The sequence below is a fragment of the Panthera pardus genome, unplaced genomic scaffold (genome assembly GCF_024362965.1).
Source record: "Panthera pardus isolate Hobbes unplaced genomic scaffold, ASM2436296v1 HiC_scaffold_2, whole genome shotgun sequence".
Taxonomy (NCBI): Eukaryota; Metazoa; Chordata; class Mammalia; order Carnivora; family Felidae; genus Panthera; species Panthera pardus.
In genome coordinates, this window is record NW_026526765.1 from 26,981,783 (window position 1) to 27,001,663 (window position 19,881).

At 43.0% G+C, this 19,881-nt stretch overlaps 1 protein-coding gene across 2 annotated transcripts in view; it reads right to left on the reverse strand.

Moving 5' to 3' along the window:
• Nucleotides 1–19,881, reverse strand: part of ADAMTS12 (ADAM metallopeptidase with thrombospondin type 1 motif 12) — a 327,563-nt gene that overhangs the window by 125,993 nt on the left and 181,689 nt on the right. For both annotated transcript variants that reach the window (XM_019450692.2, XM_019450691.2), the window contains exons 4-5: nucleotides 13,800–13,996; nucleotides 12,869–12,952 (exon numbers count right to left, since the gene is read on the reverse strand). In XM_019450692.2, the coding sequence (XP_019306237.2) occupies nucleotides 12,869–12,952; nucleotides 13,800–13,996 (281 nt within the window). The remainder of the gene's footprint in view (nucleotides 1–12,868; nucleotides 12,953–13,799; nucleotides 13,997–19,881) is intronic.

Below are 19,881 nucleotides of genomic sequence, written 5' to 3' on the forward strand. Positions count from 1 at the left end.
GTTCATAGATTTGACACTAAGGACATCATACATAAAAGGGAAAACTGAAAAACTGGACTTCACCAAAATTAAAACCTTTTGCTGTGAGAGATAGCTTTGAAGGAATGAAAAGATGAACTACAGAATGGAAGGAAATATTTATTAGACAAAGGACTTGTACAAAGAATACATGAAGTTCTCTCAAAACTCAACAATAAAAAATAACGACAGAAAACAAACATGAAATCTCATTTCACTGCAGAGGATGTACAGATGACAAAAAAGCACATGAAAAGATGTTCAACCTCATTCGCCAGCAGAGAATTGTTACCTAAAACCACAATGAAATGTTACTACAGGCCTATCAGAACAGATACAATTAAAGACAGTGGCAGCGCCCAATCAATGGGGAGGATGTGGGGAAGTTGGCCGCAGGTAACACTGCTGGTAAGAGGGCAAGATGCTATAGCCACTACAGAAAACAGGTGGATAGTTTCTTTAAAACAAACAAACAAACATGCAACCACCCCCTGACCCAGCAATTGCATCCCTGGACATTTATCCCAGAGAAATGGAAGACTTGTGTTCACACAAGATCCTGTAGGAGAATGTTTATAGAACTTCATTCATACTAGCAAAAAACTGGAACCCAAATATCCCTCAATGAGTGAATGATTAAACAAACTGGTAAATACCGTGGAACGCTACCCAGCACTGAAATAGAACAAACACTTGAATGCATACAATTTGGATGTATGCTTGAGGGAAATACCTTGAATGAAAAAAATCCAATCTCAAGAGGTTATGTACTCTGTGATTACATTTATATATTTTTATTACAAATATATTGCAATATATTTATATTACAAATGACACAATTATAGAGATAGAGAACAAGCTAGTGCTTTCCAGGGGTTAGGTTGGTAGGTGGAAGGCAGGTCCAAAAGCATGGCACGAGTTGTCCTTGTAATGAAACTATTCTGTATTGTGATAGTAGTCACATAAATTTACATGTGTTAAAACTGCATAGACGTAAATGCACACACACACACACACACACACACACACACACTTACACACACAAATCAGTTCTTATAAAACTGATGAAATCTGAATAAGGTAAGGGTTTGTATTCATTTCTTGGTTATGATATTATACTAGAGTTATGCAAGATGTTGTCACTGGGAGAAGGTGAGTGAAGGATATAAAGGATTTCTCTGTGCTATTTCTTCCAACTGTATGTGACTCTATAATTATTTCAAAACAAAAATATTTTTAAAATATCTTAAAAATGATAACCGGTCTGAATAAAGGCTTGAGGGTTGCAACAGAAAATCTTACAATGCACTTTTCAGTATGATTCTATGTGGGCTACTTACTAGTTAGTCGTATGTGCAATCCCATAGCTTTGAGTGAAAGGGAAGCTGTACTCTTTGAGATGGGTTATGGTGAGTAGGAAGAGCCCACACACTCACACACCCACACCCCGCATACTTCACGCACCTAGGCAAAGGTTTAATTAAGTTCCCTGTTTAAGTAGCCATGAATATAAGAACTTATTAGGGTTAAGGTGACCACACAGACAGAAGCAGAGGGAGGCCATCTCAGAATATTCTTCGGCTCACAAAATCCCTGGTGGGGGCACACAGCTCAAAGTGGGATACCACCAGATTGGAAAAGCTCAATTTTTGCTTCATTATTGCCCTTTTATATGTTGGTTGGACTCACCACTTTGGAAGACTTACATACTAATCCGTGAATGTCTGTTTAAGGAAAAGTGAATGTTTACAAACCTCTACTCTCCCCGAGCCAAATTCAGTGTCAGCAAGGACACATCTTCATCGTGGGGAAAGCAGAGTCATTTTCCAGATGTTGAAGCATAAACTCTGCTTCCAGTTTTCCCATAAATTACTAAGAGCTCATTTCCCTGAAGGGTCTTAGGTATTAGGCATCCAATCCTCTCGCTTCAACAGTGAGGAAATGCAGGCCAGAGAGGGGCAGTACTCTAGCCAAGTCACACAGCAGGTGTTGGCAGAGCTGGGCTTCGACCCAGGTTTGCAGCTACTAATCCAGGACTAGTGATTTCCAAACTGTTGAAGACTTCTCTAAGTCTAGAAACTTCTGTAAGTTTAGACTTCAAAAAGTCTAAACTTTTTGCTTGAACAATAGGAAAGATTTAACGATTAGCCCAGTGGATGATTTTTGCTTATTTCTTCTCCCCCAGGTCACACTGGGGAGGAGACAAACACAGGAAGAGATGCTCTACTTCTGAGACCCCCAGCTCTCCATCCTCCTCTTGCTCTCTGACCACTTCTCAGGCTCCTCCCAGGCTCTTCTGTCCTTCTTTTGGCTCACTGCTCATTTCACTCTCAATCACAGTCAGATTTTGGGACATCACCTATATGCTGCTGACTCTTGAATCTACATCTCATTCCAAACCTCTCTTAGAGTGCAAACTCATGCACCCAAATCTCTTGATGGACACCTTCTGGATGGCATCACTCAGCCATCCCTGAAATCCTCCCCCAACAATCTTAACCTGCTATTCTTCCTGCTTCCTCGAAGTTGAAACGCCATCAACTTAGTGGTCTAACCTTAGAAACACCGGTGTCCACCTGTTGGTCTCCTCTCCCTCCATATCCTGCTTCCCCATCTGTCCTCAGGTGCTGTTAAATCTACCTCCCCTCCATTTTTATTCCCAACTGCCCTAGCTGAAACTCTGATCATTTCATGCCTGAGTTTCTGTTTGCATCATTTCTGAACTGTTCTCCCTCTTTCTTTTTCATTCTTAAATCCATCCTCTGTTGTTGCCAGGCTGATCGAGTCAAAACCAGAGTCTGCCCATATCATGACCCATGGCTCAAGACTCTTCAAAGCCTGACCTCTAGGAAGCTCTCCCTTCACCTGCATGCAACTTCACAGTTTATGCTCTGGCAACAGACTACTGATATTACCTCCAACCCCCCTTCCCCCCCCCCCGACCCCCACCACCAATTGCCACACACCATGGTCTATTTACCTTGCTGTTTTCAAGCTTTTCCTCTATCTAAAATGGCCTTCTCTCCTTTCTTACCCCTTCAACATATTTAACATCCATTCATTCTTTAAGACTCAATTTGAGCATTTCCAGAAAGCCTTCCTTGACCTCACTCTGGATTAGGGTCCTGCCAGTTTATCTTGCACATACCTGGCTCACAGCACTTGCTGCCCTAGGTTAAAATGATCAAATTGTGTGCCTGTTTTCCTCCTTAGCTTTTTCAGAACAAGGTCTGAGGCGTATTCCCCTACTTATCTTAGGCACTGCACATAGCCTGGCACACGGCAGGTGTACAGACTAAACTGAGGCTGTGCACCACCCCCCAAGGAATGGAGAAAAGGTGAAGAATACATCCACTGAGCCAGACAAAAGTGTAGCTCACATGGGTAAGAGGTTTTGTGGTGGATCAGTAAAGAGGAAAGATCTCCTGTGGATTAGAGAAGCAAAGAGAAGGGGTCAGAAGTGTAAGAACAGAGCAAAAACCATCTGTAATAATAATTTTGGTGCCTTGAGGTAGGAACTGCTGGGAGGCAGTTCTACGTGGATCACTCATGTTTCTTCACATCATCTGAGCAAAAGCATGGACAGCTTTTATATCTCCCCAAGGATGTTGTGTGGAAATAGACTTGAGTACAGAAAGAATGTCCCCCTCCACGGAAGAGGACAGATTTATTTGCTGTCTAGAATAAAAAGGATAATGACTCCCTCTGGGGCACAAGCTGACAGGTTTGCTCACAACCTCCTTTAAAGGACTGTGATAAAACCCACTGTGTGCACAGCATCCACCCAGGCTGCCCCTTTCACCCCCTTGAAGGGACAAGAGGGGCAGCTGCAAACATGAAGCTCCTGCCTCATGCTGTGCTGTGAGTAATAAAGTCCTCTATCTCCAACCCAGAAATCTCACATCTTCTCCCAGCATCGCATCCAGGAAAGCATGGCAGGATAACTGGTGAGCTCACAAGGAGAATAAAATCTAAGACCTTTCATAGTTCTCGACAAAAATGAGGAGAATGGACAAAAGGTGACTATGGAGTCATGAGAACTATGTTAATGTTGAACCATCTACACACATGGGTCAGCGTGGTTGTTGAGATTTGTTAGCCGTGGGACTACTGGCAGAGGGAGTGGAGGAGAGGAAAAGGAGCTGAAAAGTAGATGTCAACAATGTGTTCTCACATCCCAACATTCCTACAAAGCGATTCTGGAATAACCTGAGGGTTAGTCACCGATGAAAAAATAAAATGTTAGGAACTAAAGTCTTCCCCCAAAATTCTGCTTGCTTTCTCCCTACTGCTTTTGTCATTTTTTTTTTTTTTTTTTTACAGACAAAGCAAGTGCATAATTAACTAAGTTGCTGATCATTTGCTAATCATTTGTGGATCACTGCAAGCTGGTACCTTGTCCCTGTGTAGAACTTCCATCTACAATATGTGATATTTAACACAAGTTCAGTAACGGTGTCGTCAGGATCCCTTACGACTTTTCTACTAAATGTCATGACTCTTCCAGGAGGTTTTAAGTGAGCACAACTTTTCTGCACTCCCTCAGCCTCTTACTCTCCAAGTCTCATTAGTCCAGGAAACACTCATTGCATTTAGTTTCTTGAATGCACTTGATCACAGGAGCCCCAAGAAGCATAATTAACTATGCCTCAAAACCACGAGCCCCAAGCATGCCCAAGACGCAGAAGAATTTTGGGGAGGTCATACTGGCTCACTGAATATGGGGAGACTTGAGCATGTTCCATAAAGCATCCTTGTAATTATGTGAGCTTGTCAACACAGACCCCCATCCATGCTAATTTACACCCAGTTTCCTCTGTAAACAAAAATAGATTTTCCTTTTTGTTCTTTCACTGTTTTTTCTTCTCACCGTAGTTTCTCAAATGGGTCCAACTTCCTCTTTCCTACTCGTTTGAGTACTCAACCCTATCAGGGAGAAGACCTCAAGGAAATCTGCAACAGCTCACAGAAACAGCCCCAAGTGGGAGACAGGAAATGAACCTGCAAAATGTGGCTTTTGCTATAAATTGTTCTCTCGGTAAGCTCTCTGTATAATGAAAAAAAAAATCTTGTATGGATTTCCTTGGAATTCCTAGTAACAGCTTGTGATTCAAAGCACAACCTGGATTATGTTCTGCCAGCCAGGCTTAGGTTCCTAAGAAAAAAGATACTGGACAGAGAAGAGAAAATAGTACAAAGTTTTACATGAAAACTAAGGAATAATTCACCTATCAGACAAAAAGTCTTGATTAAAAAAGAAGTGATGAGTGTATAAATTCTTTGCCAATATTTTTGACATTTATCCCAAAAGAGCTGTGATTATATAGCATAATACAGACCTAGAAATCCCCCTGGGGAAAGGGGAAATCACCAGCCTGAATTCCCAAAGCTAACAGGTCTTTAACTCTAGAGTGTCGTAAAAGGAAACCCAACATTAAATCACTTGGAAACCAAGAGGGAAATTCATTCTCTGAAAACAGTCACCATCTTCCTGTCTGTCAGCCCTCCCACCGCTCTTTCAAGCCAGCCTGACACCCTCAGGCTCCACCCCCGATGGCACAGTGACTGCAACCCATCTGACCTCATCCCAGCTCACTCCCACCCCTCTTTTTTCTCTATCCTGTTCTTAAAAGGAATCCCAGCTTATGACCCTAATCTTGTCCTTCAGATTTTCTATTTTCCTTCAACAACTCTGCATGGTTTCCTCATCTGTGAAATGAGCATAACAGCAACATACAGGGTTGTGGTTGGGCCTACGTGATGATGATGACAGGAAGAAGTATCACACCAACAGTAACATTTACTGAGTGGTTTCTACAAGCCAGATGCTATGCTAACTAATGCAGGAATTAACATGTCTGATTCTCACAGCAATCCTAGGAAGTAGATATTATTATCCCCATTTTACAGAATGAAGAAATGGAGGCACAGACGTGTCAAATAACCTACCAAAGATCATACAGCTGGAAAGGGGAGGGACTAATGATAAATCTGATTCTCTCCTTGATGTCAACTGCTCACAAGTGTTGGAGGGAGGGGACTAATCCTATCCCTAACCCTTGGCCCAAAAGGGGAACAGGGAGGCCATCGAATGAATTGGTCTAAAGTGGAAAGGGCTTGAGGCCAGGTCTGTGTCCAAGTACTTAAGGGAGAATAAAAAGTTCAAAGGATAGGATTAGGGTCATAAAATGACAATGAGAGCTTGGTTCAGGGCTACAGGAAAGCAGAATAGGAATCGAGAGCACATGGGCTCATATCTGAAGCTACTGTGATTTCATGGCCCACAATGTCTCAGTATGCCTGATATGTCCTTCCAGCATATTTTTTTGAGCACTTCAGTTTCCACTGGTCTGAAATATGACCACCTAGTCTTTGAGGAAGCCACCAGGTTGCTCCAAATTTAATACCGTCTCAGATCATTCTAGTTTATTCTCAAAACGTGATGAAAATCCATAGTGGTTTTTAGGTAGCAGTGAATGACAAATAAAAACTTCACTTTACACATCAACCATAGTGTCTTTTGAACCTACCACAAAAAATGAAGCCCCAAAATGGTGTTAGCTGTCAGATGTGATTAGAATAAGAAAGATGAGAGTTGTAGAAAGTCACTATGGAAGAGGCCTACCTCAGAGACCCTGCCTCAGTATTCCCTGATGTGGGAAACAAAGGCAGAGGAAAATGGCAGATAAAATTAAATTTCCTTATAACCTGCAGCTCATTGACAAATACTTGAGGCTGGCTGAGTAAGACTTTTCTCCAGGGAACTCCCTCCTATCTTAATGTTAATGTTTTGCTAGAGGGAAAACAACCTTAGCTTGACAATAGCTAGGCTTCCAGGATCCTGGGAGTCTTCTTTAGCATACGAAAATCTCACTGGAAACTTCCCCTGGACTTTACCTCCCCCAACTCCCAAATATATAAGCAGTCTCTCCACAGGGTCTGGGGCAGCTCTTCCTGCCCATGGGTCCTGTCCCCGGGCTTTAATAAAAGCATGTTTTTGCACCAAAGACGTCTTCAAGAATTCTTTCTTGGCCATCAGCTCCAGACCCCATGAAACCCACTATCACCCCCAAACCTCATCATTCTCCACCTCATATCACTTTCCATAGAGCCCTAGAACCATCTCTCTAATGACTTTCTTTCCATTTCATCTCTTAGTTTGAAACCATCCAGAAGCTCCCACAGAATTTGATCCAAATCCCTTTATATGGGCTCTATCCCTTACCAGGCTTGTCATAACAGCAGCTGACCCTCATCTTTGTCCTGACTGCTGATTTAATGTGCTCACTCTTTCCCTTATCTATTACATACCAATAGGGCTAGATGGTGAGCAACACCAGACCCAGCCTCCGCCTTTAAGTCTTACATACTAATGAAGGGAAGTGCATCAATCAGATGTAAAATTACAACTGTGATATGTGCTGTAAAGAAAAAATACAAAATACATAGCATTGTGAAAGTGTATAATAGAATCTTACTGGGCATGGAGGTCAGGGAAGGCTTCCTCAGTGAACTGACTCTTGAGCTGATATCTAAAGGATTAAGGTGTCAACTAAGTGAAGACAGGAAGGAAGACAGTCCAGGCAACAAGACCAGTGGCAGGAGAACCATGACTACTGCTCTATCCCGAAAGTAAAGGGGGCATAGTAAGAGATGAGAGAGGGACTCATAAAAGCGCTGTATGGCTTTAAACCAGGGGCGGGGGCGGGGTGGAGAATGGATGCGGGGGGGGGGGGGGGGGGAGTGGGTATGATTGGATTACCATTTTTCTTAATGTTTATTTATTTTTGAGAGAGAGACAGCATGAGCAAGGGAGGGGCAGAGAGAGAGGGAGACACAGAATCTGAAGCAGGTTCCAGGCTCTGAGCTGGCAGCACAGAGCTTGAAGCGGGGCTCAAACTCATGAACCGTGAGATCATGACCTGCGCCGGAGTCAGACACTTAATGGACTGAGCCACCCAGGCACCCCAGATTACCATTTTGACATCATCCTGGCGGCAATGAGAAAATGAGATCAAAAGGAATCCAAGTCGACCAAAGTAAACACAACTGTAGCCCAGGAAAAAGATAACTGTTTTTTTGAATTAAAGTGAGAAACGGAAAGAATCAGATAAAATTGGCCGCCCCTAATGATGGACTGGATATGAGGGGTGGGAGGAGGTGACATGGTTGTCCTCTGGATCTCTGGCTTCCACACCTGGAAGGGCGACGATGTCAGCACAGAAACAGGCAACAAACCTGTTGCATGGAAGTGAGCAGGTTGTGACTAGCTCTCCTCTCTCTCTCCTGTCCCCCGCACAGTCCTGTCTCCTTTTTTCACAGCAAGGTTATTGAGGCTCCCATTTCGGGGTTCATTATCAGTGTTCGCAATGATGAGTCCTCATATGTAAAGTGCTAGTTTAAGTGTTCAAGCTACTAACCACGCAGGTCCCTCTACCTGGAATGTCCTTCCTCACTGGTTAACTCCTTCTCCTCCTCTACAACCCAGCTTAGCCTCCCCTATCTGGGGTGCTCTTTTACTCTTTCTTATACTCATGGCAATCTCAATTTGAAAATTTCTTATTTTGTGCTTTTGTTCATTAGACTCTAAGCCTCTGAGAATCAAAAATGAGACTCATATTTGTATTTGTATCTTTATGGGCCAACATAGCTTTTGACATACAGCTAATATGCCACAACTCTCTTCTGATTCACAGATGGAGAAAAACAGGGTATGGAACAGTGATGTCACTTCACCTTTGCAGAATTACCTACTGGATGAATGCACAGTAAGACTAGAACTCAGGTCTTCCTGCTCAGAGGAGTCCCCTCCCAATAGCTCACATGCCTCTGGCTGCTTCCCTGATGTCAGGTAAGGCTGGAATCATTGTTTGTTGTGGTTGGGGCTGCTCATTAGTCAAAGATTTGAAGAATAGCTTGAGCTACTATCTGGGAATCACAAAAATGAGAATTGCACATTGCAACTCTTCAATGAGCCAGCAATCCTACTGTCAAATTATGAACCTTGTACTACTTGGAGATTCTATAAAAGCCTGAATGAGGAAGATACTTGACAAGCAAAAGGAAGAAAGCCATGGATTTTTTTGTAGCAAATCATTTGTGTCTCTGCTCTTGCAAAATGAGGACAGGAAGAAGAAAAATAATGTAATTGTGATGGAGTCAGAGAGCAGCCAATCAAATTCTTTCAAAGGGTTCTGTAAGGGTTGCTTTTAGGTAACCAACTTCAAACAATGAAACCATGAGTAAGGTAGAAGGGCCCACAGCGACCTCCAATTCCCTAGCTGAATACAAACAGGCCCATTAGGCAACCCACCTCAAAATATCCATAAGCCCTGGATGACCAATGGGTCATTGGTAACCCATTGGTTACTTACCCCAGGACACAGATACCAAAAAAGGAAAATTACATATGTTCCCATACCTCCTTACCTTCTCCCTTAACTATAGCCCCCACCCCCCCCCACCCCCACCACTGCCTTATGGCACAGAGTCTCTCCTTTGCTGTCCTGCCCACTGCTCCCTTGCAGTATATTCAATAAACTTCTATCTCCTTTGTTCTGCCTTGTGAATTCTTTTGCTGCCTGCACCTCCGGCCTCCAGACTATGGGGTCACCCCACATCCAATCGGAAGACCTCCACAGACTCCAAGTGGCTTTGTTTCCCAGGGACAGAGAGATGTGGAGCTGCAAGGGCCTGATCCATGGAAGCCACAATTTGAGGTCTGACTAGCACTACCAGTGGCACTGCTGAGGGGAAAGGTTTTCCCTTTCACATTCAGAAGAACCTTCTTCTTCTCTCTTTTTTTTTGTCTGAAAACCCTAAACTTCTACATATTCTGCAGCTAAGCATGCATATAGGCTAGACCATTACACAATAGTGAAATTTTGTCTTCCAAAGTATCAAAGCATAATTTTTACAAAGTTAAAAATGTAATTCTCATACAAATATATAGTAAGCATGATAGGAATGTATTTAACTCATTAATAAGAAGATAGACAAGATGTCCATGTTATGGAAACTGGTCTGGATCACCTGAAAGGGCGGGCCTACGCCGGCCGACTCCATCTTGTTCTGTGTCCTTCACCTTGACCACACCTCCTCCCCTTGAGTACCCCCCCCCCCCCCACCTCGCCTGCCTGACAGGACTCGGACCCTTCCCCAGCCAATTGGCTGAGGCCATAGCCATTACCTCACCAACTGCCCCTAGGCCCCAATAAAACCTTTGTCCTTTTGAAACTCGCTCTCTCTCCCTGGTATCTCACTGCTGTGTCGGTGCAGGTAGGGGATTGAGCTCGAGCTAGCTTGAATAAAGGCTCTTTTGCTTTTACATCGGACTCGGTTCCCTGGCGGTATTTGGGGATCACGAATTCTGGGCATAACACACCTGGCAGAAGAACCTAGTGGCACTCGGAGATCTTGGAAGGAAGGAGGTTTATTTTACACCGGTGGGCCCAGAGGAGATCATTCTCCAGAGATCTGAGCCCAGAGCATCAACAGAGGGGACAATTTATAGTCTGTGACTTCTGTATCCCTCATTAGTAGTAATTTGGCACCTGTGGCAAGCAGGGTAGGAAGGAAATCCCAGAAGGGGTGTCTTCTGACAAGGACTGGAATTCCCTTATCAGTCCTGCCGGCCATCTTATAACAGATTTTTCCCTAACATCCAAGCTAGTTCAAAGGCAGATATAGGAAAGTGATGTCACTATAGTTGGTGAAACTATAAAGAAAGAATGCTGGAATACGATTGCTAAATTAGATACAAAATCAGTTAATGTTCCAGAGATCCATAAAACCACAACTTTCAGAGTTCTCTTCTCTGCTCGACACAAATTATCCTCATCTCTACCAGGCAAGAACCATTTGTACCCTGTCAGTTAATACTTAACTTTACTGTCTGGGCCCTAACCAATAGTAAATAATAATCAAGGTTACAGTCTCATAGAATCAGATAGGTCATGTTAGAGTTGAAAGGATACATTGCTTTTGTTTTGCTTGGTTTCTAATCACTGGATGAATTTTCATAACAAAAGTTCACAGGAAGGAAAATAATACATCCATCAATATTCTGAGATACCCAAAGTATGCTTGAGTGATTAGGAAACTGGGGGATGGTAGGGGAGAGAGAAAGGAAAATGGATCCAGGCTCCAGATACTATTGTTTTTTAAATCTTCTGATTGTGGAGGCCAGAAAACCATAAATCTTGCCTTGAGCATTTTGATCTCAGGTCTCTTGCTGAGGGAGAGTTGAATGATGCCATTCTTCACATATTCAGCTGCTGGGTAAGGTCTATAGATTGCAAAGACATTCCATCAAGTTGGTTGGTTCATTAACTCATTAAGTTTCACTTCATTCATTTGTTTGTTAGGTGCTGGGATATAGCTAATAATAATAAAGAAGGGATTCACATTCTGATGGTGGCTAAGATAAACAAGAAAAGGGTAAACAAAGACACAGAATATTAATGAATTGAGAGAGCAGTATCCATAAAGGAGTAAACTTCATTCTGTGATGGAGAAGACCAAGCAAGGTTGAGTAGGTTGGCCACTGAGACTTCTCTGGAGAGAGGCAGCAAGTAAACAGAGGTCTGACAGGTAAGAAGTTCCAGCCATCAGTAGGGTGAAGGAAAGGGTATTTCAGGCATTGGGTAACATAAGCACACAAGCCATGAGGCTGAAGAGGGCCTTGTGTGTCCCAGAACCTATCTGGATGTTCAAGTCCAGGGTGTTCAAGGGTGGGAAACAAGGCAGAGAGTGACATACGGAAAGACGAGTGGATGGAGGCATGATGATCATGAAAATCTCTGCAGGACATGGCAGAATTTTTTTATTTTGTTCTAAAAACAACAGAAAGCTATTTAACAGTTCTGTGCAGTGGAGCAACACAAATTTGCATTTAAGATTATCATTCTAACTGCTACATAGAGAATGGATTATGGAGGGCAAGTCTTAAAATAGGAAGAGCACTTGGGAGTTCACTGCAATAAGAACCAATAAGACCTAAAGCAATATAATGACTGTAAAAATGATGAACAGTGGGTGACTTTGAGATGTATTTTGAAGGTAGTCTTGTGGGCCTTGCTGTTGAATGTAGAAGAGAAGAAAAGCAGGATTCAAGACTCCTAGGCTTATGCTATGGTGCAGTAGCAAAATTTACTCAAATGGGTAACACAGAGGGTTGGAGAATGGGGTCAGGCGGAGGCAGAACTGAGACGATCGGGGCAGAGAGGAATCTAGAATTCCATTGCGGACTTACTAAGTTTGCCAGGACTATGGCCTGTCCAGGGTGAGATGGCAAGGAGGCAACTGGATGTGAGTCTGGAGCTCAAGTAAAAGGTCTCAGTTTGAAGTATCAGTTGAGAGCCTCAGCATGTAGAAGACATGTAAATCTCTGAGAACAGATGACATTTCCAAGGGAAACGTGCAGAGAGACAAGACAGTCCAGAGTTGAGGGACAAGAATTAATTATGCAAGAGGTAAATAAACAGTATAAAGGGTTCAAAATTTCCACGTTGCTCCCAACTTTTATTGAAACCATGCAACCATTTCATGATTTAGTCTCTTTCACTGTGGAACACTCTTAGTCACTGCTGCAAACCTGATTTGTGTGTTACTAGATGAAATGACCATCAGATGAGTCCAATGACATATACCTCAGAAACATTCTCCATCTCCCACTCGACAGCACCAAATTCCCAAGAAAATAATACAGAAATATTATTTTCTTCCTTACTGGGCTTCTAAACACCCTTTGGTGTCCCGTTTCTCATCTCTCAAGAGCTCTCCTGAAAAAAGATGTAGGGAGGGTAAGGGTAAGGATGCAGGACAGTAGAGTGGAGAAGCTATTCCTTACCTCTTCTTCTTCAAGTAGAATGAGCCGAACCACAACAATGTGAATTGCATTGCCAATACTTGGGTTATGGAACAACCCAGTGACCTAGAGTCAGAAATGGAAAACCATTAGCTCACATGCATAGATAAATACCAGAGTAGGGGGGGAAATAGCACTGTGATGCACTTGAAATAAATGTTATTTTATAGCTTAGGAATTTTGGGGGGAGTGCAACAAAGAGTGAGAAATGCCCCCTGGCCCAATCCACACTATGATACTTAACAGCAACCTTTCCAAGGTGACTGACTAGCTGCGTGCTTGAGGGACTGGTGCCTTTCTTCCCTTTGACCCTTTCCCTGATCCATAGTCTTTCTCTCTTGTATTATCAGTTCATTAGTCAAATACCTTTTCCCATCTCCATAAGACTAGCACTCTCTCTAACACTCTCTCTGGGAAGGCAGAAACACCAAGGATACAAAAGGGAAGTCTGGAATTAGGGGGGTCATTAACTTTATTCCAATTCTAATTCTAACTACCTTGAGGAAAGCATGTTCTAATTCTTTGCCTCAGTTTACTTATCTGTGCGCCAACATAAATTGATGAGATAAAGTCACACTAAAAGGATTGAGTCACTTGAGCAATACCCAGTAGAAAATATATGACAAATCCCAAATTTCCCTAGGATACACACCTTTAAGAGACAGAATAATTAGCCCTGAATTTCCATCCTTCCTCACTTAGGCAGGGAATAGATTCATATATCTATATCTATCTATATGTATATAGATATATATATCTATATGTATATATATCTATATCTATATGTATATAGATAGATATAGATACAGATATATGGAAAGAACAAAAAAGGTATCTCTTATTTTTGGAGGGTAGAGCATATCTAATGACATTGTTCGCCAGCTGCCTCTCCCCACTCCAGGGTCTGACATACCATGTTCATGATGGTGAGGATATAGGACTCCACATTGTCACTCCCATGATACTCAATCATCTTCGTGTCAGCCACCACCAGTGTCTCCACCCATCGCTCTTTACTGATGGAACGCCGAGACAGGCCTCTGCTGGGCCAGTGGTTCCTCTCCCACTTTTCTCGCTGTTGCTCTAGTGTCTGGGAGGTGGCAAGACTGTCTAAACATGAAGGAGAAGACAGTGGGCTAACTCTATGTATTCTCATATACTACTCACTTCTGCTTGTCAAGATGCAAGGCCATAAGTTTAACTTCTGTTTAACATTGTAGGAATGCAAGGTTCTTATATACATGACTGAAATGGAAGAAGAGATCAATATAAATGATTATGACCAAGATAACTGTAATTTGCATCTTTTTCTTAAAGTTTATTTATTTTTAGAGAAAGAGAGACATCAGCAAGGGAGGAGCAGAGAGAGAGGGACAGAGGATCAGAAGTGGGCTCTGTACTGACAGCAGAGAGCCCAACGCGGGGCTAAGACTCACAAATTGCCAAGATCATGACCTCAGCCAAAGTTGGATGCTTAAATGATTGAGCCACCCAGGTACCCCTGAAACTTGCATCTTATAGAGAGGTTCAAAGGTACTTCTCTGAAATAATTATTACCTATTTCATTAAATAGACTCCTCACTATTAAAAAGATGTTATAATAAAAAATAAGAACTTTTTCTTCTTCTCTTCCTCCTCTAAATATTTCAGTGCCTACTATGTGCAAGGCAGTGTCCTGGGTTTTAAAGCACCAAGTTGTTTATCCTCATGAAGGTTTGAGGGACGTGCTTCTATCTTTGTTTTGCAAATGTGGGAATTAATGTTCAAAATGACTGGTTCAATAATTTCCCCTAAGTCACATAGTCTATAAAGTCTGGAAGATCCAGGGTTTTCTATGCCCTAAAATCATGTACATTTCATATATACCACACTGTCTCCCGCAGAGTAAACATGCATACAACCGGAGAACATGAAAGCTGGAAAAGCTGTATATACTTCAAGAAGGTATAAAGATAGAGTTGATTACCCTGGTTTGCTATGTAGCCCTTCTGGGTTCCTCAGTTTCACTATCTGTGTGAAGTTAGAACATACCCAGTAATATTCACCAAAAAAATGTGACATAATTGTAGGTCCAAATAATTTCAAATTCACTTCTTGTCAGCTTTACTTGAAAATAATAAAGCTGTACTAGGTATAGCACTTTTGGAAAATAACCCAGGATTGTGTTAGCCTTGAAGGGAAGTCTTGTGAAGATTTGTGAACAAGGAGATGGTTGCCTCTCATCTGCCTGTGGTAGAACAAGTTTCTATTTTCCTTCTCCACCTACTTTGCACGGATGAGTATGTCTTCCCTAAGAAACCTCTAGAGATGTTATCAATGGGTTCTGACTCTGCATCCTTACCTACCCCACTGTCTGTCACCCTCTTTTTGAGGATGGGAACGTTTCAAACTATGTTTCCAAATCTCTCTGTACAAGCCAAGGAGCAAGCCATACTCGAGTCCACGTGGGATCTGTGTTCTAGAAGGGGCGTTAGCAGACCAGGCCAAGTAGAGGAATCCTATCAATCCAGTTAGGTGTGATCTCCTTCTCTCAATCCCTCTTGTCCTTGCCATGTGGGGTGGGGAATCTCCTCCAAGCTGCAAGGATGACCAGTGCTCTCCATGACCTTATATATCTGGGCGAGCAGCTATAAGCATCTTCACCCAGTGCCCTAACAAAGCCTGTAGTCCTTGGTGCCCCCTCCTCACTTGGTCCTGTAGGCTCATCACCCACCCCCTCAGTGGGGGTCCTCTTGCAGAGGCTTCCGCTGGCACGAAGTGTGCATTGTGCAGCCCAGTCATTAAAGCAGGACCCCTTGCTCCAGGCTGTGGCTATGGACACCCCTCCTCTCAGGCCGCAGGTACCTAAGGTTAGGACCTGGCAGGAGGCTGCCACCCATAAGACGCTGGTAGGATAAAGGTGACTTCTCTGCTTCTCCCAGTCCTTGCTTTTCTTGTGTCTCTGCCTTTACTCCCCCTCCTCCACCTTTTATCTCCTCAGTGTTGAGCAAAAGAGTTTAAAGGGGAAAAAAAAGATACCTTTAAAGCCCATGAAGTTATTTTCAATTTTTCCAGCAAATAGTCTGGTGAGTTCTCAGTAAACAGGTATGTAGAAAGAAACGTGGAAATGAGAGATGCAGGCTGGTAAAGACGTGAATCGATTTAACGTTTTCAACAAGACCTACACTGAGCACTTGCTAAAGGCCAGATCCTGCGCTAATGAAAATGTCTTCAGGTTTCACGTATTCCCCAAGGAGAGAGATATCTGTACTCATAAACAGTGCCAGAAGCTTTGCAGAAGTGGTAGTGGTGGGATTCCACCTGGACCCTGACGGGACCAAGCTGGGAGAGGATCGTATACACCCAGGCCGACTCTGTCCTCATGAAGTCATCCCAGACTTAACAGAAAAATTGCTTCTGCTCAAGAATTTCAGACTGTACAAGAAGCCAGCCGTACACACTTCTCTTCAAGGCCTGGTGACAAAGTCAGACAGTTCTGTAGTGGCAGGGGAGGTGCCAACAATTCTGGGAGGCTCCTGACCTTGCCACCACCCCCCCCCCCCACACATACTTAGTCAGCTCAGGATGCAATAACAAAATACCAGGGCTTGAAGGACAGAAATGTGTCTTCTTCCAGTCCCGGAAACTGGAAGTCCAAGATCAGGATGCTGGCAAGGGCAGGGTCTGGTGAGAGCTCTCTTTCTGGCTTGCAGATGGCTACCTTACCACTATCTGCTGACATGGTTTTTCCTCAGTGTGTGCGTGTGGACAGATTTTGTCTTCTTATCAGGCCACCAATCGTGTTGAACTAGGACCCCACCCTTATGACTCCATTTAACCTTAGTAACCTCCTAAAAACCCTGTGTCTGAATACAGTCACACCGGGTGGGGGGTAGGGGATTAGGGCTTCAACATGGGAAATTTGGGAGGACACAATTCCACCCATACCCCACACATACTTTGTTCAGAGGTCTCTCTTTTGGGCAGGCCTCTAACTGAGAACTTCCACAGTGCTGTAGCTTCCTGCTCCTCGAGGGGTTGTCCAATGTTTTTCTTCTGACAAAATTCTTTAATAAAACTTATAAAAATGAACATTTAAGAATTCTCTTACCTTGCATTGTGTTCCTTTTCCACCCCCAAAGAAAATACAAAATTATCAACACCCACACACATATACCCTCCAAACTATAGTGACATTCTCTACACAGGACTACATTAGAGTTTAAATTGGTGAAAAATCAAGAAAATTCCAAGAAGTGATTGCAGGGATGATTTTTTTTTTCTTCAAAAAACAGCTGACAGAAAGTAAAGCAATTTAAGTAAAATTATTTTCCAAGGTTGTCAGAGGTTCTTGAAGTTCACATTTCAACTACAAGAAGAGAAGCTAGCATCAGAGCCTGGCCTTGCTGGCTTTGTAAAGGGCCAGAAGGGCATCTCCTTTCGCTTTATGACCAGTGCCTAATACCATGCCTGGCAAACAGTGGCGCTCAATAAATGTTTGATGTATGGGTGAAGGAAAAACTGAAGATGATCAGACACAACTTATGAATCACAAATACTGAAGAATTGCAAGAGTTGTCTACTTTTCCCTATTGGATGGCTTGTGTCAATTAAAGAATGTTCCACACTGAGACTGTGAAGTGTCTGTTTGAAGGGGAGAAATCTAGCCAAGTGGGCAGTTTTGGGAAGGACAATATCCAGTCTTGACCCAGGACTGACTTTCCCAAACCAGAAGCCAAGGAAATGCAGGTATCTGTAGTGTCTGCTGAGGGGTACAGGACACCCTGTGCACTAACAGAACAGAGGGCCTAGAGATCTCTGGGGAATACAAATAACTGACTTCTTTTTCCCTTCCCCAAACCCCAAGTGCTTTAGGCAGCTCTTCACAAAGCTCTGTCTCATTTAGAGCTTTCTTGGATAGCAGAGCCCATCTGTCAGACTCAGGGTCGCCAGGACATCTGCAGGTAGGTTGAACCATGGCTTGAGCAAGTTGCATGGAGAAGACTCAAGTTTTCCCAGGGAGCAAGGAAAGTGAACACAGAGAGTGGAAGACTCAGAAAATTATAAAGTTTCTTGGACTCTAAGGGATGTTTTTTTAGCATGCCAGGAGCTTCTAGCATGGGCAATAAAGCCACCTCTTCCACTGAAGGACTTGCTCAAGGCTCTGTCTCCTATCCTGACTCAGCTCTTCCCTCACCTCAATTCTCTTCTGCTGCCCTATGCACAGATTTTTCAAAGAGAAGGAGGATTTCTCCCTGGCATGAAGGATTACCTACCACTGACTGGAAACTGGATGTTAACTGCACCAACTGACAGATTTGAGGCCCAGCTTCACCCAAGAAGATTCTCTCAAGTTAATCTTCTCCAGGCCACACCCTATAGCTTCTAGACGCCCATCTTCCTGCCATCAGCACGAGTGAGGTTCCTGAAGCACAACGACTCAGCAACAACACAAACACGGGCAGCTACCTCTGATGGAATGCCTAACAAGAGCCTGGTCTGTGATAAACACTTTTTTATTTGATAGTTTACTAGTTAGTTCTCAATAACCATATGAGATAAGTCTTATTATTGCTATTTTAAAATAAGAAACATGAGATTCAGAGAAGTTATAAAATTTGTTCAAAGTCATATGGCTAATAAGCAGCAGACCAGCATTTTAGATGAATCGGTCTGAATCTCATTCAGATTGGTGCTGTGGGGATAGCTGTAGTGTTCCTGGGAAACCCCTGCCTGGAAACTGCAATGTGCAGAGTAGAAAGGGTTAGCTCAAAACAATCATCTTAGCAGAAAAGCTGGATCAGGCACCAGCTGGCCCCAAGCTCCAAGTCCCTACTAGTCCCAAGCAACGCTTGAAGGAAATATGTCTAGGAGAAGCTCAATAGGTAATACGTGATCTTTTGAAACTGGCTTTCCGGAGACAATGTCTCACTTCTCTTGTATAATCCAGACACATGCTACTTAGAAAAGATGTCTTGGATCCAGAGTTGATGGTTAGAGAAATGACACCGGGAAAAAAGAGGAACATCTTAAGTCTGATAGGACCTAGAAAGCTTTGGTTCAGGTCCACCATTGACAATTGTTTCACTCCCCATCCCTATGACCTTGGCCAAAACCACTTCTGCATTGAGCCACTTGTAAGCCCCATGACCTTGGGCAGGTGTTCTCATCACCACCCCTACCCCACAGCCATGTAATGGGGAAATTGAACTGAACTCCTACGTTAAAAATGTATTTTATGGGTATCTGTCTGGCTCAATCCATTGAGCATGCAACTCTTGATCTTGGGGTTGTGAGTTTAAGCTCCATGTTGGGTGTAGAAAGATTACTTAAAAAATAAAAAAAATAAAAATGTATTTTAGTAATGAAACCCTTTCTTCAAATCAAAATTATGCAAAAAGCAAGGAAAAGAAACAATCCCAAAGCAGATGTGGCAGATGGTACAGAGAGGGACTCCACATGGCAGAGCTTTAAACCACCAGAAGACACCATATCTAAGGGTCTTTTCAGCCCTGGTGTTGTTTCAGTTGAACAAACACACCTTCCACTGCCCACACAAGTCAGCATTTTGCTGCTATCACACATTTGCAACCAGATCCCCTTCTTGGCAGAACACTGCTGCCTTTCCCAACAGAGCTGAACATCAGTATTGGAGCTCATATCCATTAGCAACAATAGTTGAGCTGCCAAAGGTGTCCATCTCTCTGGGCCAGCTTCGGGTAGATTTGAAATGTCCCAGCCAGGGAGCTCATTTTCATTAAAAAGAAGTATATCTTACTCACTGTGAACCAAAACTATTTTTGTCCTTAGGTAAGAGACTTCTCAAAACTGGCCACTGTTAAAGTGAAGACATATGTCTTTAGAGATAAACAAGTGAAGAAACAGGAGTCTAAGTGTTAGTAACGAGTAGATGTCAAAAGCAAGTATTTCCCAGGGTTAGGGCTGTGGACCAAAGTATCAGTATGCGAAAAAATGAAAAACTATATATGCTCCCCACAGGCTGACTGGTCCTGGCT